Source organism: Chrysoperla carnea, chromosome 2 (assembly GCF_905475395.1).
Source record: "Chrysoperla carnea chromosome 2, inChrCarn1.1, whole genome shotgun sequence".
In the NCBI taxonomy this organism is placed as follows: domain Eukaryota; kingdom Metazoa; phylum Arthropoda; class Insecta; order Neuroptera; family Chrysopidae; genus Chrysoperla; species Chrysoperla carnea.
Genome location: NC_058338.1, coordinates 44,709,712 through 44,730,139, shown reverse-complemented (window position 1 = coordinate 44,730,139; position 20,428 = coordinate 44,709,712). Strand labels below are relative to the sequence as shown.

At 29.1% G+C, this 20,428-nt stretch overlaps 1 protein-coding gene across 1 annotated transcript in view; it reads left to right on the top strand.

Moving 5' to 3' along the window:
* The first annotated feature begins 2,655 nt into the window (after positions 1-2,655).
* Positions 2,656-20,428, top strand: part of LOC123292718 — a 389,066-nt gene continuing 371,293 nt past the window's right edge. The window contains exon 1 of the mRNA XM_044873432.1: positions 2,656-2,835. Coding sequence (XP_044729367.1) covers positions 2,694-2,835 — 142 coding nt within the window. The 5' untranslated portion in view covers positions 2,656-2,693. The remainder of the gene's footprint in view (positions 2,836-20,428) is intronic.

The window sequence follows — 20,428 nt, the reverse complement described above, 5'->3', positions numbered from 1 at the left end:
TGAGAAATTAGGGATGAAGGACAATGTATTAACACCACTTTTAGATAGATGCCTGGGTGTACGCATGTGTGTGCTTATATTTTCGGAGATATTATTTCGTTCACGATTTCTCGAGCATGAAAGAGTCATAGTGATTTGAGTCAATCGTTTTGTAATAGTGATTTGCGCCCAACGTTTCGTTTTATGGATTAATATAAATGTTTCGTGGACGATTCCGTTAAAACTGGACAAAATTTAAATATGAATATCTTCTATATAAAAAACAATTTAAAGAAATATCAGTCACAACAGATGATGACCGTTAATATTTAGAAACTAGAAATTTTGATAATTTCTAACTTGTACGAAATCACTTATACTCTTATTATTTTGTTTGTAAAACTAATATTCACAGAAATATTTACGATAATTGATTTTATGACTTCGCATTTACATTACATAAATATAATATTTCCAGTCCCAGGTCTCTGTATAATATTGATTGCATTGTTTTAGGCAGTTAAGGGAAGTTATTTTCGTCATCTGAGAAATTGAATGCCTGGAACATAAGAGTCGCACTCATATGAACAGGTTGCTTTATTATATCATGACTGTCCTGATTATACCCTCGATCAAGTTATTGTTTTAACACAACGTAATCCTGGATGAAAAATACAACCGTACTTGGTCGTTTTTCTATATATAAAGGCTTTCATTTATTTTTTCTTAATCTATGTATGGATATGTGAGTTGCTTTGAAATGTATCTTGTTTTCGTCTGCCTTTAGGTTTGTTCACTCATTCACAATACACCAGCCAGAGCTTAGGTATTATTATTTAATTAATCCCTAGACTGTTAGGTATCATTTTATTATTTTTACTTCAATTATCTTAACGAGCAGATTCACAACACACAGTAAAAACGAATACATCACATTACTTCTGACTAGTTCATTTCATTATTTCTTGTTATCTTTGGCTTAAAAAAAGTTGGATCAATCGAAAGATATAATACAATCCTTGCTTACAGGATAATACTCCAAAATATTTTATATATTTATTTAAATTGACCAAGTCGAGATATTTTTTTTTCTACTCCTTACAGTAGTACAGTGAAATCTCAGTAAAGAACGGAATTTAAAAAAAATCGTTATATCGAGTGTTTTTAAATTAAGATTCATTATATTGAGGTCTATAGATGGATAGCTTCATTATATTGAGGTTAGCACTTAAAGTATAAACTTTTAACCAGCTTATTGGTTGTGCGATTTTAATCGCTTTTAAAACGTTCGGCTACCGACTGGGAGGTTGCGGGTTCGAATCCAGGCAGCGGCAGCGTGAGCAATTATAATTAATAGGGAGATAAAATTGATCACACTGTTGTTGCTTGGATAAAGAAGGAAGCAACCGATTCCACCCACATCATGAAAGTTTAATTGTATATTGGATGTAGTCTAATATAAAAATTAAAAAATAATGATGTGGGTGGCCCCTTTTATAGAATTTTTTCCCAAAACTGTAGGTTAAACCCCATTATTATTATTATTATTATTATATAAACTTTTTACAGATGCTTTCGTTCAATGTAGTATATAAAGCTTTTCGGCGTAAAATCCTACGTTCGAAGAACGGGTTTGCCTTTTTGTCACAGGGAAGGATAATTTTTCAAACAAAAGTAGCAGAATAGGGTATTATCGTTAGTCAAAAATAAATTATGAAATTTGAAAAAGGTTAAAATTTTTGTAAAAATATACTTAAATGTTCTGATTTCGAGGCATAAAAGCACATTTTTCTTTTAAAATATTAATATTAAAAATCGTAATTTTTAAACTGTATATCACGTGATCTAAAACTCGGGCAAGCCTTGCTGTGATGTCATATAGACACCTGGGTATAATATATCCATAGATAATAAGTATTTATATTTATTATAATCAGATGTCTATGAATATATCTGTCAAACTTATTTGTGTTATTTCGTGAAATGATACCGATATTACGTCATCAAATTGAATGGATTCAAAAATAGTAGAATACCCTATTAGCTTCTAGTGATATTTGAATCAGTAAAACCTTAAAGACCAACAGTATAAATGTCTATCCTTGTCATCCTATCGGAGGTCTGTCTATAAATGATTTGAACTATTAGTAATGTATATTGTGGACTAATATAGGAAAATTTTGAAATAAATATAATTTCATAAAACTCAGTCCAGTGATTTTACATAAAATAATTATTGGGTATATTACAAAAAAAATTAATATTTTACTTTATTTTGTTGCAGGAAAGAATATGCATCATCGATTGCACTACAAAATTTGTTTTTAATAAAAATATAAAAAAATAAAATTATGAAAATAATTTTATCAAATAATTTAATTAATAAATGTTTTTGTGATGAATCAGTGTGATAAAAAATTTAGTGTTGTAAACAAATCATTATGATTTTTCAAAATATATTTTAATTCATTAAAATAAAAATATAATATTATTAAAAAAATAAAATCCACTAAAAAACCCGTTAACCAAATAAAATATTAAAGAAATGCTCATAAATTTAATATAAAAAAAAAAAAAATTTTGTAAACAGAACAATGTCATGACCAACATCAATAACATTAATATTAATAATAAATTCTTGTTGTCCATATGATTTATCACAACAATAACAATAACAACATAATTGTTATTTGTAAGGTGACATTAACGCCGCAATGAGATTACATATCCTTTGTTATTGTTGTTGTATTTGTTCATCAAAATGGTTGTTCCTAATATTAGCATCGTTATCAGCATCAGCAAAAAAACATACAATATTTACAACAATTTTTATCGTCTTATTATTCCTATTTACATGTAAGTATAAATATTATTTATAAAAAATTTATCTAAAATCAATGAAAACAAACAATTGACTGAGTTAATTGTTGAAATACCTTGTATAGAAAGTGTTGTAAATCATTGTAAAAACCAACACAATTATGACGCTATTTGTTTTGGCTTTCGAAAAATTTTAAAATTAATATTAAATTAAAATTTTATGTTTTGTCCAAAAAGATGATAGCATAACACTCTGAATATTTACTATGGAACTGGAAACAGAGTTTGAACCACCTCTCAAAGATGATTAACAAGGATAATAAATGAGAGAGCATGGTTATTCATGCGCATGTCTTAATATACAATATATTATCCTGGCGCGTATTTACAACATAATAAAGGCCATTTAATAAACATTTTTTAATAATTAAACTTTACTAACCTGTAATATATGCCTACTAATAACATTTCTTGCAAATAAAACAATATCTAACCATTTTTAGAACTTTTATACAGAATTAATTAGGAAAACAGTAACTAACGAAGCAGCAGACTAGCGTTAATACGATCATGCGCATTGAATACCATGCTCTGTTATTGTGTTTCTCTGTCAGGTCTTTGACAATTTTCTTGTTGTTATCCAGCTTCTCTGTGAAGAAAAAATGTACATCTTTGGTATACGATGGGCCTATTTAGTAAAATATATGATCTAAGGCAGGCGTGGGCGAGCTATTTTAAGTCGAAGTCACCATTGTTATAACTTTATTGGGTGCTATAAACTTTATTGAGTGTCTCTTTATCCAAGTCCGCATTGCTCATAGAGGAGAAAGCGAGACGGGTATACGACTCGTCTACCTATCTCAGTTTCTCTTATAGTAATGAGATAGGTAGAAAAAAAATGTATTGTATTTTTTGTTGTCACTGGTTAGGTTGTCACTGTGTCACTGTCTTACTCGTATTTTAGATACAGAAGTATGAGTGTCTTCTCTAAGCCACGTTTGCCCATGCCTGACTAAGGCATAACATCATTTTGGACAGCATATCTTTCTCATTTAAGTGGCACATCATATTGAAGAACCCTGTATTTTTTATGAATGTAATATTATACTAACATAAAATAAAAAAACATGTCAATAAATTATTTATTTATAAAATATTATTTTTAATTTTGTCAATTAATTTAATTTGGTTAAAGGTTGAGGAAAAAAAAAAGCTAAATCTTGTTTCATGATATTACATAAGAAGTAGATATAAATTAATAAAATCATAGAAAATAAATTTAAAAACATTAAACATAAAGTCTCGGTGATAAATATTCCTCTAGAATTATATTAAATTTTTGGTTTATTACTTTTAAAATCTAATAACAAATTTGTGCAATTCAGCTAGACAAAAAATATTTATAAAATGTTATATTTAATACAAAACTTGCCAATTATATCAGAATACCATTAAATTTTAAATCAGCTCAGTTGATTTTTCATTAAGTGTGTCGCTTTGCCTTCCTTTTCCTTATTGCAAACATTTCTTCAAACCTTGAAGATTCCAAAAAAACGTTACTATAATATTTTATTACTATATAATAATATTTTATTACTATATATTTTTTCCTCAGGCAACTTTATTTTTTACAAGCTTTTATTTAACTTGCAATATATGTACGGATGTAATTATGTTTGTTCGAGTGGCAACTCAATTTTGAAGGAGATATCTTGAGCAGATTTTACCAATCGAGCTCAGAATTTTGTATACACGTTTTTTTGTATACGCTTTTTTTAGTTTTAAATTTAAAATTCAACAACTCAAAACTCTAGAAATCACAAAAATCTTGAAAGTTGATATGTTTCCATCACTTTGACTGAAAAGAAAATAGACGCAGTTTAATAAAGTTTGGAAAGTTCGTCGGGAAGTGGTTGAGATGTTCATATTTTTCTTTTTATGGTTGTACTTTTTTATAAAGCAACAATTCCAAATTATCTACAGCTATAAGTTTTAAGCAACCATAATATTATCTAGATGCTTAATTAAAGTTATAGACCTTTGTGGAATTATATTAACGAACACGCACTTTTTGTGGTTTTATTAAAATATATTTTATTTTAATGTATACTTTTTATTATTATATAAATAAATTTTAATATGTAAACAATTTATTTGCTATATGGACAAAATATAATATGAAAGACTGTATAGTGGAAATAATAATAAATGAGAGAGCATGGTAAAGTGATTACTTCGAAGGTGTTGTATCTAAAATTTAGTGTAGCTTTTTAATCCTGCACGTTTTGGTACAGGTCTGAAAGATTGCATCTTACCCAATCTTTTTTCAAATGAAATTAATTTTCGAGCGACATATCATTCTTGCATGTTTTGTATGTAATTTTGTTTGGAGGGTCGTTTAAAATTTCATTTTATAGCTCCAAAGTTTCGTTTTTGCTTTCGTCGTGTCCAAGCACTTATTATTTCAATACTTACTAATATTATAAATATGAAAGTAACACTGGGTCTACCACATTTAACTGTCTGCTTGGTTTACACAGTTAAGCTGACGAACCGATGTTTATCAAGATTTTCTCGGGTATACCTTGAACTCTGCCCTGGGTGTTAAATAAAAGCTACTTGCAACTTGTAATTAATAAAATTGAATTATCAATTAAGTTTGTCAATTATTAGTAGATATAATACCGGGTTGGAACCAATACTTTGTATTGGACGTAAGTACTAACGTAGACGTTCTTAAATCACATAAAAGAATTAAAAAAACGAATTAAAAATCTCAAAAAAATTATATGGAAATAATTACTGCTATCAATAGATATCATATTCCTGTAATTATGTGTTCGTCGATATATTCTTAACTAGATCTCGAAGCATTGGTGTCGAATTCGAAACTAATTTTCCAAAAGGAACTTAGGTCGATGATTGATATAGAATTTGCCAGATTACCCATAAAAATGTTAAAGTAGACTTGATACCATAACAAAATTTGAAAGTAAATCTAAAATTAATTAAAAAGCGAAGAAGTTATAAGCATTCAAAGATTGTTCTACATCTCATTCTTTCAAAACAGTTTTATATGTAATTTCTATGGCAATACTCAAAAATGACTTCACCTTAAGTATCATTCGAGTTTTAAACGTTCTTATTTTGTGTACTACTAAAGATTTTCAAAAAACCAACTTCATTTTTCTGTCCATGCAACGATAATTAAAAAATTATTATATTTGTACTAAGTTGTTCTTTTTTTGCAAAATAGTTTTTCTTAATTAAATGAGCAGAATGGTATAGAAATAAATTGTTTATTGTATTGGGAATATCTACCTTTTGGAAACATTTTTGATACGATATCCCAAAGTTACATTCATATAATGTTTATTTTAACGTTAGTATAATAACCACCTTGGGTTTATTTTTCTATGGAATCACATTGTATATGAGATATGTTTATGAAAAAAAGGAGGAAAAATACCATATGTATTTCAATAGAAATATATTTCAGAGTTGAGCTTTGTTATATGAAAAAAATGTATTTATATTAAAAAAACCACGCGTACCTACATTCTCCGGTTATAAACAAAATTTTTTTAATTTAAACAAAAGAATTATTTTTATTATTTAACCATTATTAAACCATTTTACGTTCTTTATTTTTTCGTCATATTATACAATAATTCATTATTACCTTATAATGCTCATTTTCATTTACGTCTTACGGTGAGTGTTCATAAAATTATTTTCAAGTATTTTTAAAATTTATACTACAGTGGTGGATTTAATCAATTAGTATAAATCTGATTACATGTGCATTGTAAATAGAGCAGTTTTTTTGTCTTTGTTAATTAACTTGGTGTCCCTCTTGTGGTGCCATTTCCTACAAATTTGTCTTTTTTAGTCTTCTTTAAACCCCGATCCAAAAAAGTAGGTGTTAGAAGTTTGACCGCTGTATGCCTGTCCGCCTGTCTGTTTGTCTGTCTGTCTGCCTGTTTGTCTGTTTGTCTGTTTGTCTGTTTGTCTGTTTGTCTGTTTGTCTGTTTGTCTGTTTGTCTGTTTGTCTGTTTGTCTGTTTGTCTGTTTGTCTGTTTGTCTGTTTGTCTGTTTGTCTGTCTGTCAGTCTGTCGGTCTGTCTGTCTATCTGTCTGTTTATCTGCCTGTGGCATCGTAGCCAATAAATGGATGAATCGATTTTGATTTTTTGTTTCGTTTGACAAGTAATTTAATGGAGAGTGTTCTTAGCTTTGTTTCAAGTGCGAGCTTCGTAACCGGAATGACTTAAAAATAGGCGATGATCCTCAAAATCGGTTCAATTGGGATAAAGTGGGTTTTTAAAATTTTATAAATTTCACTTGTTTTTTTAGTCTTGTAAGTGCACTTTGGGACTTGTGGCCCTACTTCGAGGACTTAGTAGGAATTACAAGGGTGTGAGTGGATTAGCGGCACTAATGATACTGTGTGTTGTATATATTAAATTAGAGGGCCTAAGGCAAAGTTTGTTTATTGTACAGTTTTTTTGAACCAGACGGTTAACGACTAGTTTTTTCACAAAGAACTAAATTGTATATATCTACGCTTCAAAATTAAAACTGGATACGGAACTCTTATTAAAACATAAATCAAGTTTCCTTCCCAATGGATTTATTTTAATGTCAATTAAGAATTTATTCATACGATACTCTTGGGTAGATATGTAGGTACAAGGGCAGTTTGGGCAGTGACGACATTCACTCAGAGGCCATTTTAACAAAGTCCCATCTCGTAAATAAATTGGAAAAAGATACTGGAAACTAACTTTTTGCTTGAAATTACTTTCTCTGTGGTTAAATAGGCAACCTGTATAAGCTCGTTGGACCACATTAATAGTATTAGTATTTCCTAACATTAATACTCGATTGATACTCGAAAAAGATAAATTGACTAATCAATACGCCATTTATCAAGCACTCTCATTGCTGTATTAATGTAGATGGCGATCAGATTCATGAATCGAAACAATTGTTATCATTTGTGTCAGGGCCAGAGTCGTCACTCATTATTTTGGGCTGAACATCGATCTATACTTATGTTATGGGATAGAGGCCGATTTGTATTTGTTACAAGGCAAAGGATATTGCTACAGAAAAAACTTCTTGAAAAAGAAGCTACGATGAAGAGTGAAAACAAATATCAAAAACGAGTACAGTCTTCATATTTGAATTAGTGGCACGAAATCGAAAAGTGCCCAGTATATGTAGGCCATGATAAAAAAAATCAAATATCAATGTGAAAATTATGGTAACTACTCTTATACATATTGCGCTTCTTGACATTCATTGGTATAATTTGCATAAGTAGATAAAAATCTAATAACAGGTCAGCTAATAATTGTTAAGATTGTGAATGCATGGGTCCCATGAGAATAATCCAGTTCTTTGAATAAATATCTTCTATTGCTTTTACATAATTTCTTACTCTAACTTAAAATTACAAAAAAGTATTGGCAACTCTACGTATACAGGCTTTAAATTCACAATAGAATAATTAATTTTTTTAATTAATAAAAAATGTTATAAATGTTGTCTTACTTCGACTGGTTTATACGTTAGCCATGTGTAGATTTTTAAGGCAATCACAATCAAATGACATAACATATTAATATTCCGACTACAGCTTAGAGAAAAATTCGACAAACCTCTAGCCCCCATAGACTTTCCTCATTTTATATATATATATATATATATATATATATATATATATATATATATATATATTTTTTTTTTTTTTATTAAAAGATGGTTTTTATTGAAAAATAAGTGAAAAGAATGTGCTTTCATTACTTTTAATAAATTAACAATTATGGTGTCTTTTCGCCAACATTTTTTTTCAGATAAGAGGCATAAACTGGGTTTCAGCAGTTTGAAGGACGGATACTAAAAAATTGAAGGATACTAAGAAGTCATTATATGTAAAATAAAAAAAAAAAATAATAACACACTTTTTTAACAATTCCAGTTTCAAGCAAGATTCCAGCCTGCTGCAGTAGACTGTCATATTCTCTTGACGCGATTAGTGATTTCTCCAACACAAGTTTTTATTTAAAAGTTTTTTATTAAGTAGTATGCTTTCAATATTTTATCTGAATCCCTTTATTTTATTACAACTTCCCTGTACAGGGAATTATAAAATGTAGTTTGGACCAACCGCAGTATCATAGTAATTGAATAAATATTTCTAGAGACTATTTAATAACGGTATAGGTACACAGAATCTGTTGTCTTTCTTTTGAAACCAATTTTGTTAATAATATTTTGGCCACCATCCAACAACTGTCTAAGTACATAATATATATTTAGTATAAAATAATAATTATTTTATATCACAATATATATGATCTACATTTTTATAAATAAATAACATTTATACTAAAGGTATACTAAATTTTAAATATTCGTGATCGATGATAATAATATAGTACAGTAAAAGATGTTACAAAAAACGGGAAAATGAAAGAAACCGCTCGCATTGTGCTAAAACCTCATGGAATGTGTTTCTTAGGTGTCAAATATCATTAGTAACGTATGAGTTAGTGGCGCAAATGTTTCTATTTGTAAACAAACAATAAATTTTAAATTCAATTAAACGTACAATGTTAAAGTTCACTTAAAAAATTAGTAATTAGACAACTTGTATGGTCATTGCAACGAAATGGGCGCCGCTAGGATTACGTTCAGGGGGGTGCATCTGCAACTATACTTGGGTGGGTCAAAACAATCGACTATTTTCTTTTACTTTCGATGCCAAAAAAATGGTTGCTACGCACCTCTAGAAAATTATCTCCAAATATGAGATATTTATATTAATTGGAGGGTCCTCCTCATCAAAGTTTTGATTTTTCTCATATCTTGCCACTTATTGAACGTATAGCAAATAACAATAAATAATTTTGTAAGCAGCTGAACGTTCTACAAAAGAGGTGTTTGAAACTTAGAATATTTCTAAAAAATTCGAGTTTTAGAAAGATTTTCAAAATAGTTCTAGGTAAACACGATTAAGACAAAGTACATGGTGATAAGCAAATAAAAACCAGATGCGAATTAATAATTCGTAACACCATGGTGGAACAAGTGAATCAATATGTATACCTTGGAGCTCTTATAGTTCAGGATGACAGATGTGCACCTAAGATTAACAGGCGTGGGATCCTTGCAAAGGCTACACTTATTTGATAAATAATTCAGGTCGTAACTGGAAAATAAAAACATTTCTAAAAGAACAAAGGCTTGGCCTGTGGTGTTATGTGTTGGCCTGCTTTATTGTATGCACGCAAATCGTGGAATGTTACAAAAATAAAACAGAAAAACTTATGGAAGCAGCGGAGGTGTGGTTTTGTTGACGAATTGAGCGTATGTACTGTATGTTTAATTAATGGTGAGACATGCATTTTTTCGTATTTGACTGAGGTGGAAAAGAGTAGAGGAGGGCAATGAATTTTTAATATTTCTCTGTGAATTTTCTTTCAAGACCTGGGGGGTGCAAGTGCTCCTCCTTACACCTCCCTCAAGGATCGCATGGAAAAAGATATGACATTTCGGAGTCATTTACTAACATTGGACGAAAAGGCGTTATTTTATAAACAAAATCTATGAATAAAGAGAAGAAAGAAATACTTTTTAACTTGAGTGTACATTCTCTCAATTTTCGAAAAATCAAGCTTCCAAAATACTTTTATCGTTGTCTTTTCCATACCATCCGGTGTTTAATTATTTTTTTAGCAGTTCTTGCTATATACTTGTGACAGAGTTATCTATCTCTTATGCTACAGGCAGAATAAGGATTGTGTGAAAAGTCAATAAAGGGAAATATAATCCCTATTTGTAGTGTCCTATTCATTTCATATTACAAGAGATTTAATTTTTTTTATTCGTTTGTTTTTACGCCATAAGCAAGATTAAGGCTGGTTATCCATAGCTTGTTTTCAAATAATTTATGAAAAACGGGAATGTTGATTTTATTCTATTATACAATACAATAATTTTACAATTTTACAAACAATACAATAATTTTACACGCTTTATGTTGCAAAAACATTGTTTTGTAATGGAATTCATAAAAACGGTGGAGGTTCTCCATTTGAACGTATAGACAAAAAGTAATGTTGGTGTACAGTCCACCGTTAAACGTCGATTTTGAAGATTTCTTTTAAAAAATGAGATCTTCTCATAGAATTTTGATCAAGATATCAATAGGAATTTTAAAAACACCATGGAAAATTGATAAAAAGGGAATATATCCACTAGTCAATAAAAAATAGTCCATAAACGAAAATATATCCGACAGAAAGGAAGAAAATAGTTAATTTCACTGCTCACATTTTTTCAAGCTCAAAGTCCTTATAAGAGAGGTTTTAGGCAGTACTACGTTTATAAATTCAGAGATTATTGATCAGTATATCGAATTACTGCAGAAATTACTGCAATACTGCAGAAATATTTGGAATGAGTGGAGATTTTGTAAAAAATATTTGGTGTTCTTGAATCTGAATAAAAATCCAATCTGTCCATGTCTTGCTAAAAAACTTATTCAAAACAGCCCCTCAAGTTTCGGCCATTGATAAAATTTCCCTTCAAAATATACACGGGTCCTAGACCTGGTAGAAAATGGTGACAGGAAATTTCTTAGTTAGTTATGCAAGTTATCTGTTTGTTATGCTAGTTATTGCGTCTATAACAGAGCCCACCCACATCATTATTATTAATTTTTATTTATGTAATACATTCGGATATATATTATGCAGTTAAATTTATAATGTGGGTGGAGTTTATTGTACCATTCCTATCCAGGCGACGCCAGTGTGATCAATTTACCGCCTCATTAATTATAATTGATCAGACTAAAATAGGTAAAAGTGAAGGTGCCTTTACTAGCTCGGCCACTTAGATGGTCGAATGGTTATGATATCGGACTTCAAAAAAACAGTTATGGTAGTTATGTCGTAATAATCTGTTGTTTGATTTCATTGTTGTTGTTTTTTTTTTCTTTTAATTCGATTAAAATTTTTATTTTTTCTGAACAGAAATTTTATTTCAACTTATTCTCCCTGTTTATTTATGTTTTTATTTATTTTTACATATGATTTGTTTCATAATACTGCCATTGACATTGACTGGTCAGATAAAATGATTTCGACCAAACAAAATATTGTACAGTACAATGATAATAAGAGAGAAGAACCCTTATTATGTACTTGTTTGAACGATCCACACATACATATTCAATACATATATAAAAAGGATGTTTTTTATTTGAAGTTATAAATACTATAAACTTTAAACCAGGCATACTAAAAACTTTAAACTTTTAACCAGTGTCAACCAATAAAATTCTACCTTTTAATAAATAAAAACATTATATACTAAGGAATTGGTGGTGCAGGCTAATTGATAGCCCCAATAGGAACTTTTCAGATACTTTCTGTCTTCACCAAACAAAAATCAAATCGAAATCGGTGTATCTTTTTGGAACATACAATTCAAAGAGCGGTGTTGTGTCTTAAATCAGAACTCCTCTCTTTGGTTGAGACGGCAGTTATAATTTCAATGGTCATAATATTGAGTTCATTCATTCCAAAGCCTTATTTTTGACCTTTTTATCAAAACTATTAAGGCACATATTTGCAAAGTGGCTCATGCGTGTCGTCTATCGGTATAGCCTGGTAAAGTCGGAGTAAAGTTATCTCCATGGAAAGTAATGCATAGATGTGAAAATACTGATTGCGAATCGTCTGTCAACTATCAAATTAATTCCCATTAGAAGCAGTGTCTGTAGTCATACAGACACCTAATACAGTTACCTACGATATATTACTTTTATTTATGAATTTAAGTTCAAAGTTTATAGCTTTAAAAAAATCACCCTTTTGTTAGAACAGGATTGGATATGATAACATGGATGAATATCATCTATAAATATTTTATTATTAATACAATGAACTGGCCATGCATCGAACCGCCTCACCTCAACGTCCTCAACACAACACAAAGGATAAATTCAATTTATTGTTTATTCAAGCAAATAATAGTTGATTATTTCCGGATTATTGGAAAATTATTCAATTTACTTACACATATACAGTTTTTTGATTTTTGATTAATCATTTTTATTTACAATGAAATCAATCGACGACAAAGATAAATAGGAAATTCCAAGCTTGATGGTACAATCCTGATTGTCCACCAATTCAGGCTTGTTATCTGATCCATGCTTAAGCCAAATCACGGCTACTATAACAATCCTTGGATTATTATCCCTTGCCCAAGCCTTGACCCACTTGAGAAAATCGAGGATTCGTTTTCCAACTCTGGCTCGAACCAAAGCTAATAAATTAAACTTTGTTTTGCTAGTCCAATCAATGCTAATATAACAACCTTTGGATAACTATCCCTAGCATAAGCCCTGGCCTAGTTTGGTAAATCAAGGCTTCATTTTCCAACTTTTGCTTCAACCAAGGCAAATAAATCAAATCCTGTTTTGCTAGCCCAATCAATACTAATATAACAACCCTTGGATTGCCATCCCTTGCTCAAGTCCTGGCCCAGTTTAGAAACTCAAGGCTTCGTTATTCAACTTTTTTTCAAATCAAGACTGATAAATTAAGTCTTGTTTTTCTAGCCCTTCCTCAAGCCTTGATAAAAGCTGATAAACCAAATTTTTTTATCATTCATATTTTAGTTTTTTACTATTATGATAGACAGTCTCAATAATCTCCTCGCAGGCTTCAATCAATATTGGCCCGGTTGTTATTCTTCTGTTGGAAAAGGGGTGGGTCTATATTAATATTGTGGATATGAAATTTTGGTCATTTTTGTAGACTGTTTTCAAGCAATAGCTACTTGAATATTTATTATAAAAAATTGTTTAGTGCAGATCTAGAAGTGGTAAGATATAGCCCATTCCTCCCTGTACATAACTAATATATCACTTTTTAGATTCAAAACAGGATATTGTTTCTCTTATATTGTATATCATCGAAGTGATGACTTTTTATTCCACCTATATGCAAAATTTTAGGAATAAATCGATCAGACGGTTTGAAAAGAGTAACAAAGAAAAGTAAAATGAATAAAAATATACGTTTTCACATAAGTTATTAATAATAAAATAATAGAAGTTACGGGAAGTTGAATTATATTTTTGTACATAACACTTTCTTTCATTCGCAATAAAATTGTAAAGAATGAAATGCATATCTAATTCTCATAAATGTCGCTAGTGAACTCGCATACTAGTTACAGTGAAATGATGAACTCTCAATGGATTTCCTAAGGGTGTGTTTGTTTAATAAAATATCATCTCTCATTGGGGACGATAATATTATGTCTTTGTTTTATTTTTTTTACCTGGTGCCCGTGATACCTCCTTGTGTATTCGAATATCTCATATAAGGTATTTTCTACCCTATCGTCTAAAATCCTGGGTAGAAGACCTAGCCTTTTACATTGAAACTTAGGTCATTTTTTTCATTATAGTACATACAACTTCAAACAATAATTGAATGTATATAAAGATTTAATAAACAGAAATATAAAAGTTTTACAAAAAACTAACTTTGCACGCTTCCATTCTTCTTTGATTTACCCAAAATTCTGTATCTATTCTGGCTCGTAACATATAATGCCTTACTTATCTAATAAAATGTCTAAAACAACATTCCTTTCTAGATAGCATTAAGAAACCTAAATCAGGAAATTATTATACAAAAAACATGCGAAAACAAACAATTGACTGAGTTACTTGTTGAAATATCCTGTGTAGAAAGTGTTGAATGTCAGTGCTTGAATTGTTTTTAATAAATAGGAAAAGTTTAAGTTACCAACATAATTACACACACATTTGTTTTGATTTTCAATTATTTTCTAGAATTTAGTCTCGTTCCTTTCACAAGACCACAAGTCAAAGCTGCCTGCAGATTTTCAATTCCCTATCTTTTATAGTTTTGGAGAAAAATGACACCAAAGTTTTGTCCTTATTTGCGCTTTCGCGGGTAACAGTGATGTGTAAGAAAAAATGTTTCAGAAAAAGTTGTTTATTTTTCTGTAAGGAACATTTGCATCATTTAAAACTTTATTCTATAATGGCCTACAAGATGGATCCTGTGGAGGCAAGACTCAATGGACCTACATTGCTCATTTACGATCTCAAACTTTCTTTTTACGTCCCGAGTATGCTAAAAACATTTCAGGAAAATATCCCTTTTCATTTTTGAGTGATCGTGTTTACGGACAGATAGGTGGGCAGACGAAAATGAACTAATTAGGTGGTTTTAACACGTCTATAACACGTATATCAAATTTTTGTTCGGATCATCAATAATTTTAAGCGTTGCAAACGTGGTACTAAAATTTGTTTACCTTGATATATATTTCATATATACAGGGTATTAAAACTAAAAAACTGTTCTTGATATATGCAGTCGTTGATAAACGCACATAGCAAGAGCAGGCTACTGTTTTAGAATAATAAAGAATATGTGTTCTTCTTAGAGCAACCCCACTAGGTTTTGTGAACAAAACTATTATTCATAAGTTTTTATTTTTAGAATGACAAAACACACCACAATTTTGCGGGAAAAGCTATCTATCTACAGTGTTTGTTTGGTAGCTAGAAGCATAGTAATATTCTTCTCGTGAATGATATCCCACAAAACCATACGTCCGGCAGGATTCATTGTAAATTGTTTAAAGGATTTTTTCTAAAGAATACTAAATGCTTTATTTATTCTTATCTACGTATCTACCAAGTGTTTTGTATATATTATGACTTAGTTTTTATACCTGTACATTTGTAATATATCTAGCCCTGATTTTCAGCGAGGAGTGAACTAATATTAATCTAGTATTAATATATAGAAATATTCGTAACGCAAGAGCGGCGTTAGCTAAGGTAACTTCCTCAGAGAAAATAACACATTTTTCTTAAAATCGAATATTGCATTTTTTAGTTTTCTAAGAATTTTTATTTTGAAAACTATACGTCCAGAGAAAAAAATCACAAGAGTAGGTACTATTTTTTATATTGAAAAAATTCAAAAATTTTGTGCTTTAAATTAATGCACAAAATTATATATATATATATATATATATATATATATATATATATATATATATATATATATATTAACTTAGTCATTTTTAACATCTATTAGGTAGGATTGATTAACAGAAGAAGAAATTTTAAAGTACAAAAGCTCCATTTCTTCCGGCAATTCGCTAATAAGGTAGAAGGTATTCATCTATTTCTGTAGTTAATTACGGATCGTACAATGTTGGCTTTGCGAAATATGTTATCCGTTCATTTTAAGGAGAAAAAAGTAATTGAGTTAGAATCAGATTAGACTAGATACCCTGATTGGATATAACAACGAATACTAAGCCTAGAACCTAAATTATTTTATTCAAAAAATCAAAAATTAATGTTTAATAAATGCATTCATGTTAAAAAAAATTTGTAGGAGTTTTTTTTAAAGATTTATGTTTATGTAGTTAAAAACTTAATTTATTAATATTCTTTTCTTATTTAATCTCACTGCCTGACCATTTCGGATCAAGTACACCATAACTTCTTTTTGTATTTTAATTGTCAACCCTAGAGGTAAACTGTAAGTCATAATTTATATTCCAAATTGCACAAATTAAACAACTATTTAAAAAAAAAATTCATTCAGCTACAAGTTCTTCTCACGTTCAGCTGATTTAATAGTGTTGGGTCTGTCCATCTCCTACAGAAAGAATATATCAATTACCCAAGCCCAGGTATCATTTCTTCTTTCAAGAAACGAATAGTGCCGCTACCTCTTAATAATTTATGACACCTTCTTTTTGTTTACATTTACTTATTGCTATTACGGAAACAAATAATCTCAGACCAGGCATGGGCAAACTTGACATGCCTGTATTAGACACTTATTTTTTACTGTTCAAATTTATTTGAAAAATTTTAAATGCTGAGATAAAAAAGTATACCTTTTTTGAATATTATTATTAATTGAAAACATTACCTTTTTTAAATAGTATTAATTGATTTTGTCTTACTTGTTTTTCCTATCATCATACTTACAATCTAATTAAAACCTCTTGAATATAAGCTGCTTATCTTTTACATAAAATTTCGATTTATTTGATTTTAATTTGAGAGTTTTATGGAATAATATTGTAAATTAAAAATATAAAATTGTGAATTAATTGATAATTTTAAATTTTGTCTTCCAATAATATGAATGTTTCCAATATTTAATTATTACTTGATTGCATATAAGTCCACACGAATAATTTCCCAACATAATAAATAGTTTATAAAAATATTTAAAAAAAACCCGAGTCGACCGAATATTAAGAAATTCTTTTTGGATCAAATTGTTAATACGTAAATTGTTAATTGTTAATACTTCGTTTGGCACTTGAAAGAAGTCGATATTATTTTTTCTTTGCATGATATCGATCAGGGAAAAATTTAAAAATAAATTTCGCTTGACTCGAAACGACTTGAGCGAATGTTATGAAATTCTTTTCGGATCATTGTTAATGTGCTTTGATTGACACCTCAACGTAGCCGATATCATTTTTTGTTCGTGCAATATTGACGACGAAAAACAAACGATGTTGACGACGAATGTCTACGGACGTATACACACCCACACACACGCACACACACATATTTCATCTCAAAATTGATATTAATTCTTGTCCTTGAATTGTCCAAAAATTGCTCTCGCTTATCTCCTTTCTATAACACTCGAAAAATTGGTAAGGATTGTTTTACACAGGTAAAATGTATGTATGGTTTTCTATTTTTTAAATGTATAACAGTTGTAATTATTCATTGGGTACATCAGAAAAGATGGCCATGAAATATTTTATACTGACTTTATTTACAGAAATCTGTAATTTATATTAATGTCAAATGACTACTTTTACAGAAATTTGTAATTTATGGTAATGCCAAATTAAATTAATTTTCAATTTCTTTTTTTATTAATATATCTTCATAAATTATATCTCATGTGTTATTTTGAAGTATGAGCTATATTGCTGTACAGTTTTATTAAAAACCATTCGCTAGTTTTAGCGTGCAAGCGTAACAAACAAACAAACAAACATGCTTACTTAAGCATTTATAATATATAGAGATAGAGATAAAGAAGAGATAGAGATGATATTATTCAAAATTTCTTAAATTAAAACGTAAATTAAATAATTTTTTCTAAATATCTAATACTTATAAAAAATTAATAGGTAAAATTAAATAGGTACAGTAATAAAATTTTATAATTATAGACAATGTTTCTTTGTATAAAATAAAAAATGATGGTGAAAATTCATATTTTCCAAAACAAATTTTTCAAAAAATAAAATAAACAATGGTATAAAATACATAAAATTATATGATTTATACGTTCTGAAAAATAATGTTGTTGAAAAAAAAAACCTTATGTGACATTTGATATTTATGATATATTTATTTTATCTTTTAAAAATATCTCTCTGCTGAACTAAATTCATTTATCATTGTTTTGATTTGTAAATAGAGATCTTACGCAAAAAAAAAAATATAACTCTGTGTAGTTTGCAAATTTGTTCTTTAACACTTCTGATAAGATCTTATAATTAAATAAATAAGGAATTACAAGATTCTCAACTATTAACTTCTATTCTCATTTTTATAAAAAATAATAAATGGAAGTTATTGTAACCCAGTCACGAAAACAACTTATAAGTAGATTTCTAAACTTTTCTCAATGAGATAAAAAGTTGGTATGTTGTTGCTTCGAGATGTTGATCTATGATGCCTAACTCTTGAATCGGGGATTTTTCAAATTGCATAAAATTTACTAGATACTTCTCATCTATATCCATGCAACCATAATTGAAGCACAACGAAGTGCATCGGGATACAGTTACTATATTATAAACAAAACTCGTGAGCAGCAGAGTTAATGCTAAACTTAGATATTTTGAATTGACGCGTAAAGCATGTTATTTTTCAACGATTTTTTTAAATGTAGAAATACCGACATATAAAAAATAAAAGTGGGCTGGAAAGTTTACAGTCTCAAAAAAATAAGCTAAATTTACAAACCAATTTTCAACCCTTTAGCTCAGTTTTAAATGGCTCTAGAGGTGTGAAATAATTCTATTCGTAGCGAAAATGTTTAGCACCTTCGGTGTTTTTGTGTCAACCAAGGATATACAGGGTGGTTCAATTTGTAATAGCAGCACTTCGTCGAATTGAAGATAATGTTTAGAATTCTTTTAGATATACAGGATGTTGAAATTTTGGATATTTTTATGAATAGTACCAAACCAATTAGTTACAAAATTGGAAACTTATCACAAACTGTGAGCTAATGAACTTTTATGATTTATGACTTATGGTAAATAAGCGTTAATAAATTACGAAAACCAGTCTCGGAAGTGTATTGAGAAACCACCATTTCGTTAACAGTAGCTTTCTATTTATAAAGTTCTGCTAGTTTAGGTTGGACCACCCTAAATTCTTGAAACCCATATACTATTAAAATTGACAGGAGTAAACTTTAATTGCAGAAGTATTTAAAAGAATACATATTTTAGAACATAATTATTTTGGAGCAGAAAAATATTAAAGTAGATTTTTGTTAAGTTGAATTATTTAGTAGTGAATTCTTAATATAGTATAATTCCTAAAAAGTTGAAGTATACTGGAATAGAAATATTCGGAAGTACTTTTATATACATGGCTTATGATTCTAGCCGCTCAATTATATTATATACAACAGCATGCCAAAACTATTATCATAGAAATATTTTTATGGTTTAAAAAAGAAATATTTTTAGTGTTTTTTTTATATTTTTAAATTTTTTTTTTATTATTATTATTATTTTTTTTTTTTTTAATGGTATTTTTACCATACAGATATATTGAAATAAATGTTAATGTAAAAGTTCTTAAGCGTCCTGAATAAAATTAATTAAGTCATCAGTGTTCTACTTTTTTTTTTATTGATACAAACTTCTATGTTCCAGGTAATTTTTAATAAAACTCGTATTGGTTCCCAGTGTAATTAAATTTAAGTATTCTATATTGTGAGTACGATGACGATAGTGTTTACTTTTTAAATTTTTTTTACGATTATTTTGTATTGAGAACAAGAACAAATCATAAAAATCTTCAACTTTTCTATTAAATGTTACAAAGATTATTTTAGTCTTTATAAAAAGGCCATTTGACGTTTGTACTAAAAAAGCATAATTCTTCATAATTATTCCATGATACATTCATCCAAGTGCCATTTATCATTAATTTTTTCGATAAATTCCAATCTCTTACTTACTTATATTGATATTCTAATGTGTAAAATCGGATATCTTTATAAATATTACCAGTAAAGGTGGGTAGGTAGAATTAAGGGCCGGTATAACAGTGCTGTCACTCAATGGAGACCCATTGTGCGACTCTATATGTGTCCTCTTTTTCTAATTGTGTCAGTTACTTCAATTATTTTGGGAGGATAAGTGCACCTTCTACATGCATTTACCATGCACTTCCCCAGCCACTCTTAACTACTAATTAAATTTTTTTTTTGTAACCGCGGAAATCGTACACCTATCCCAGGCTTACTGGG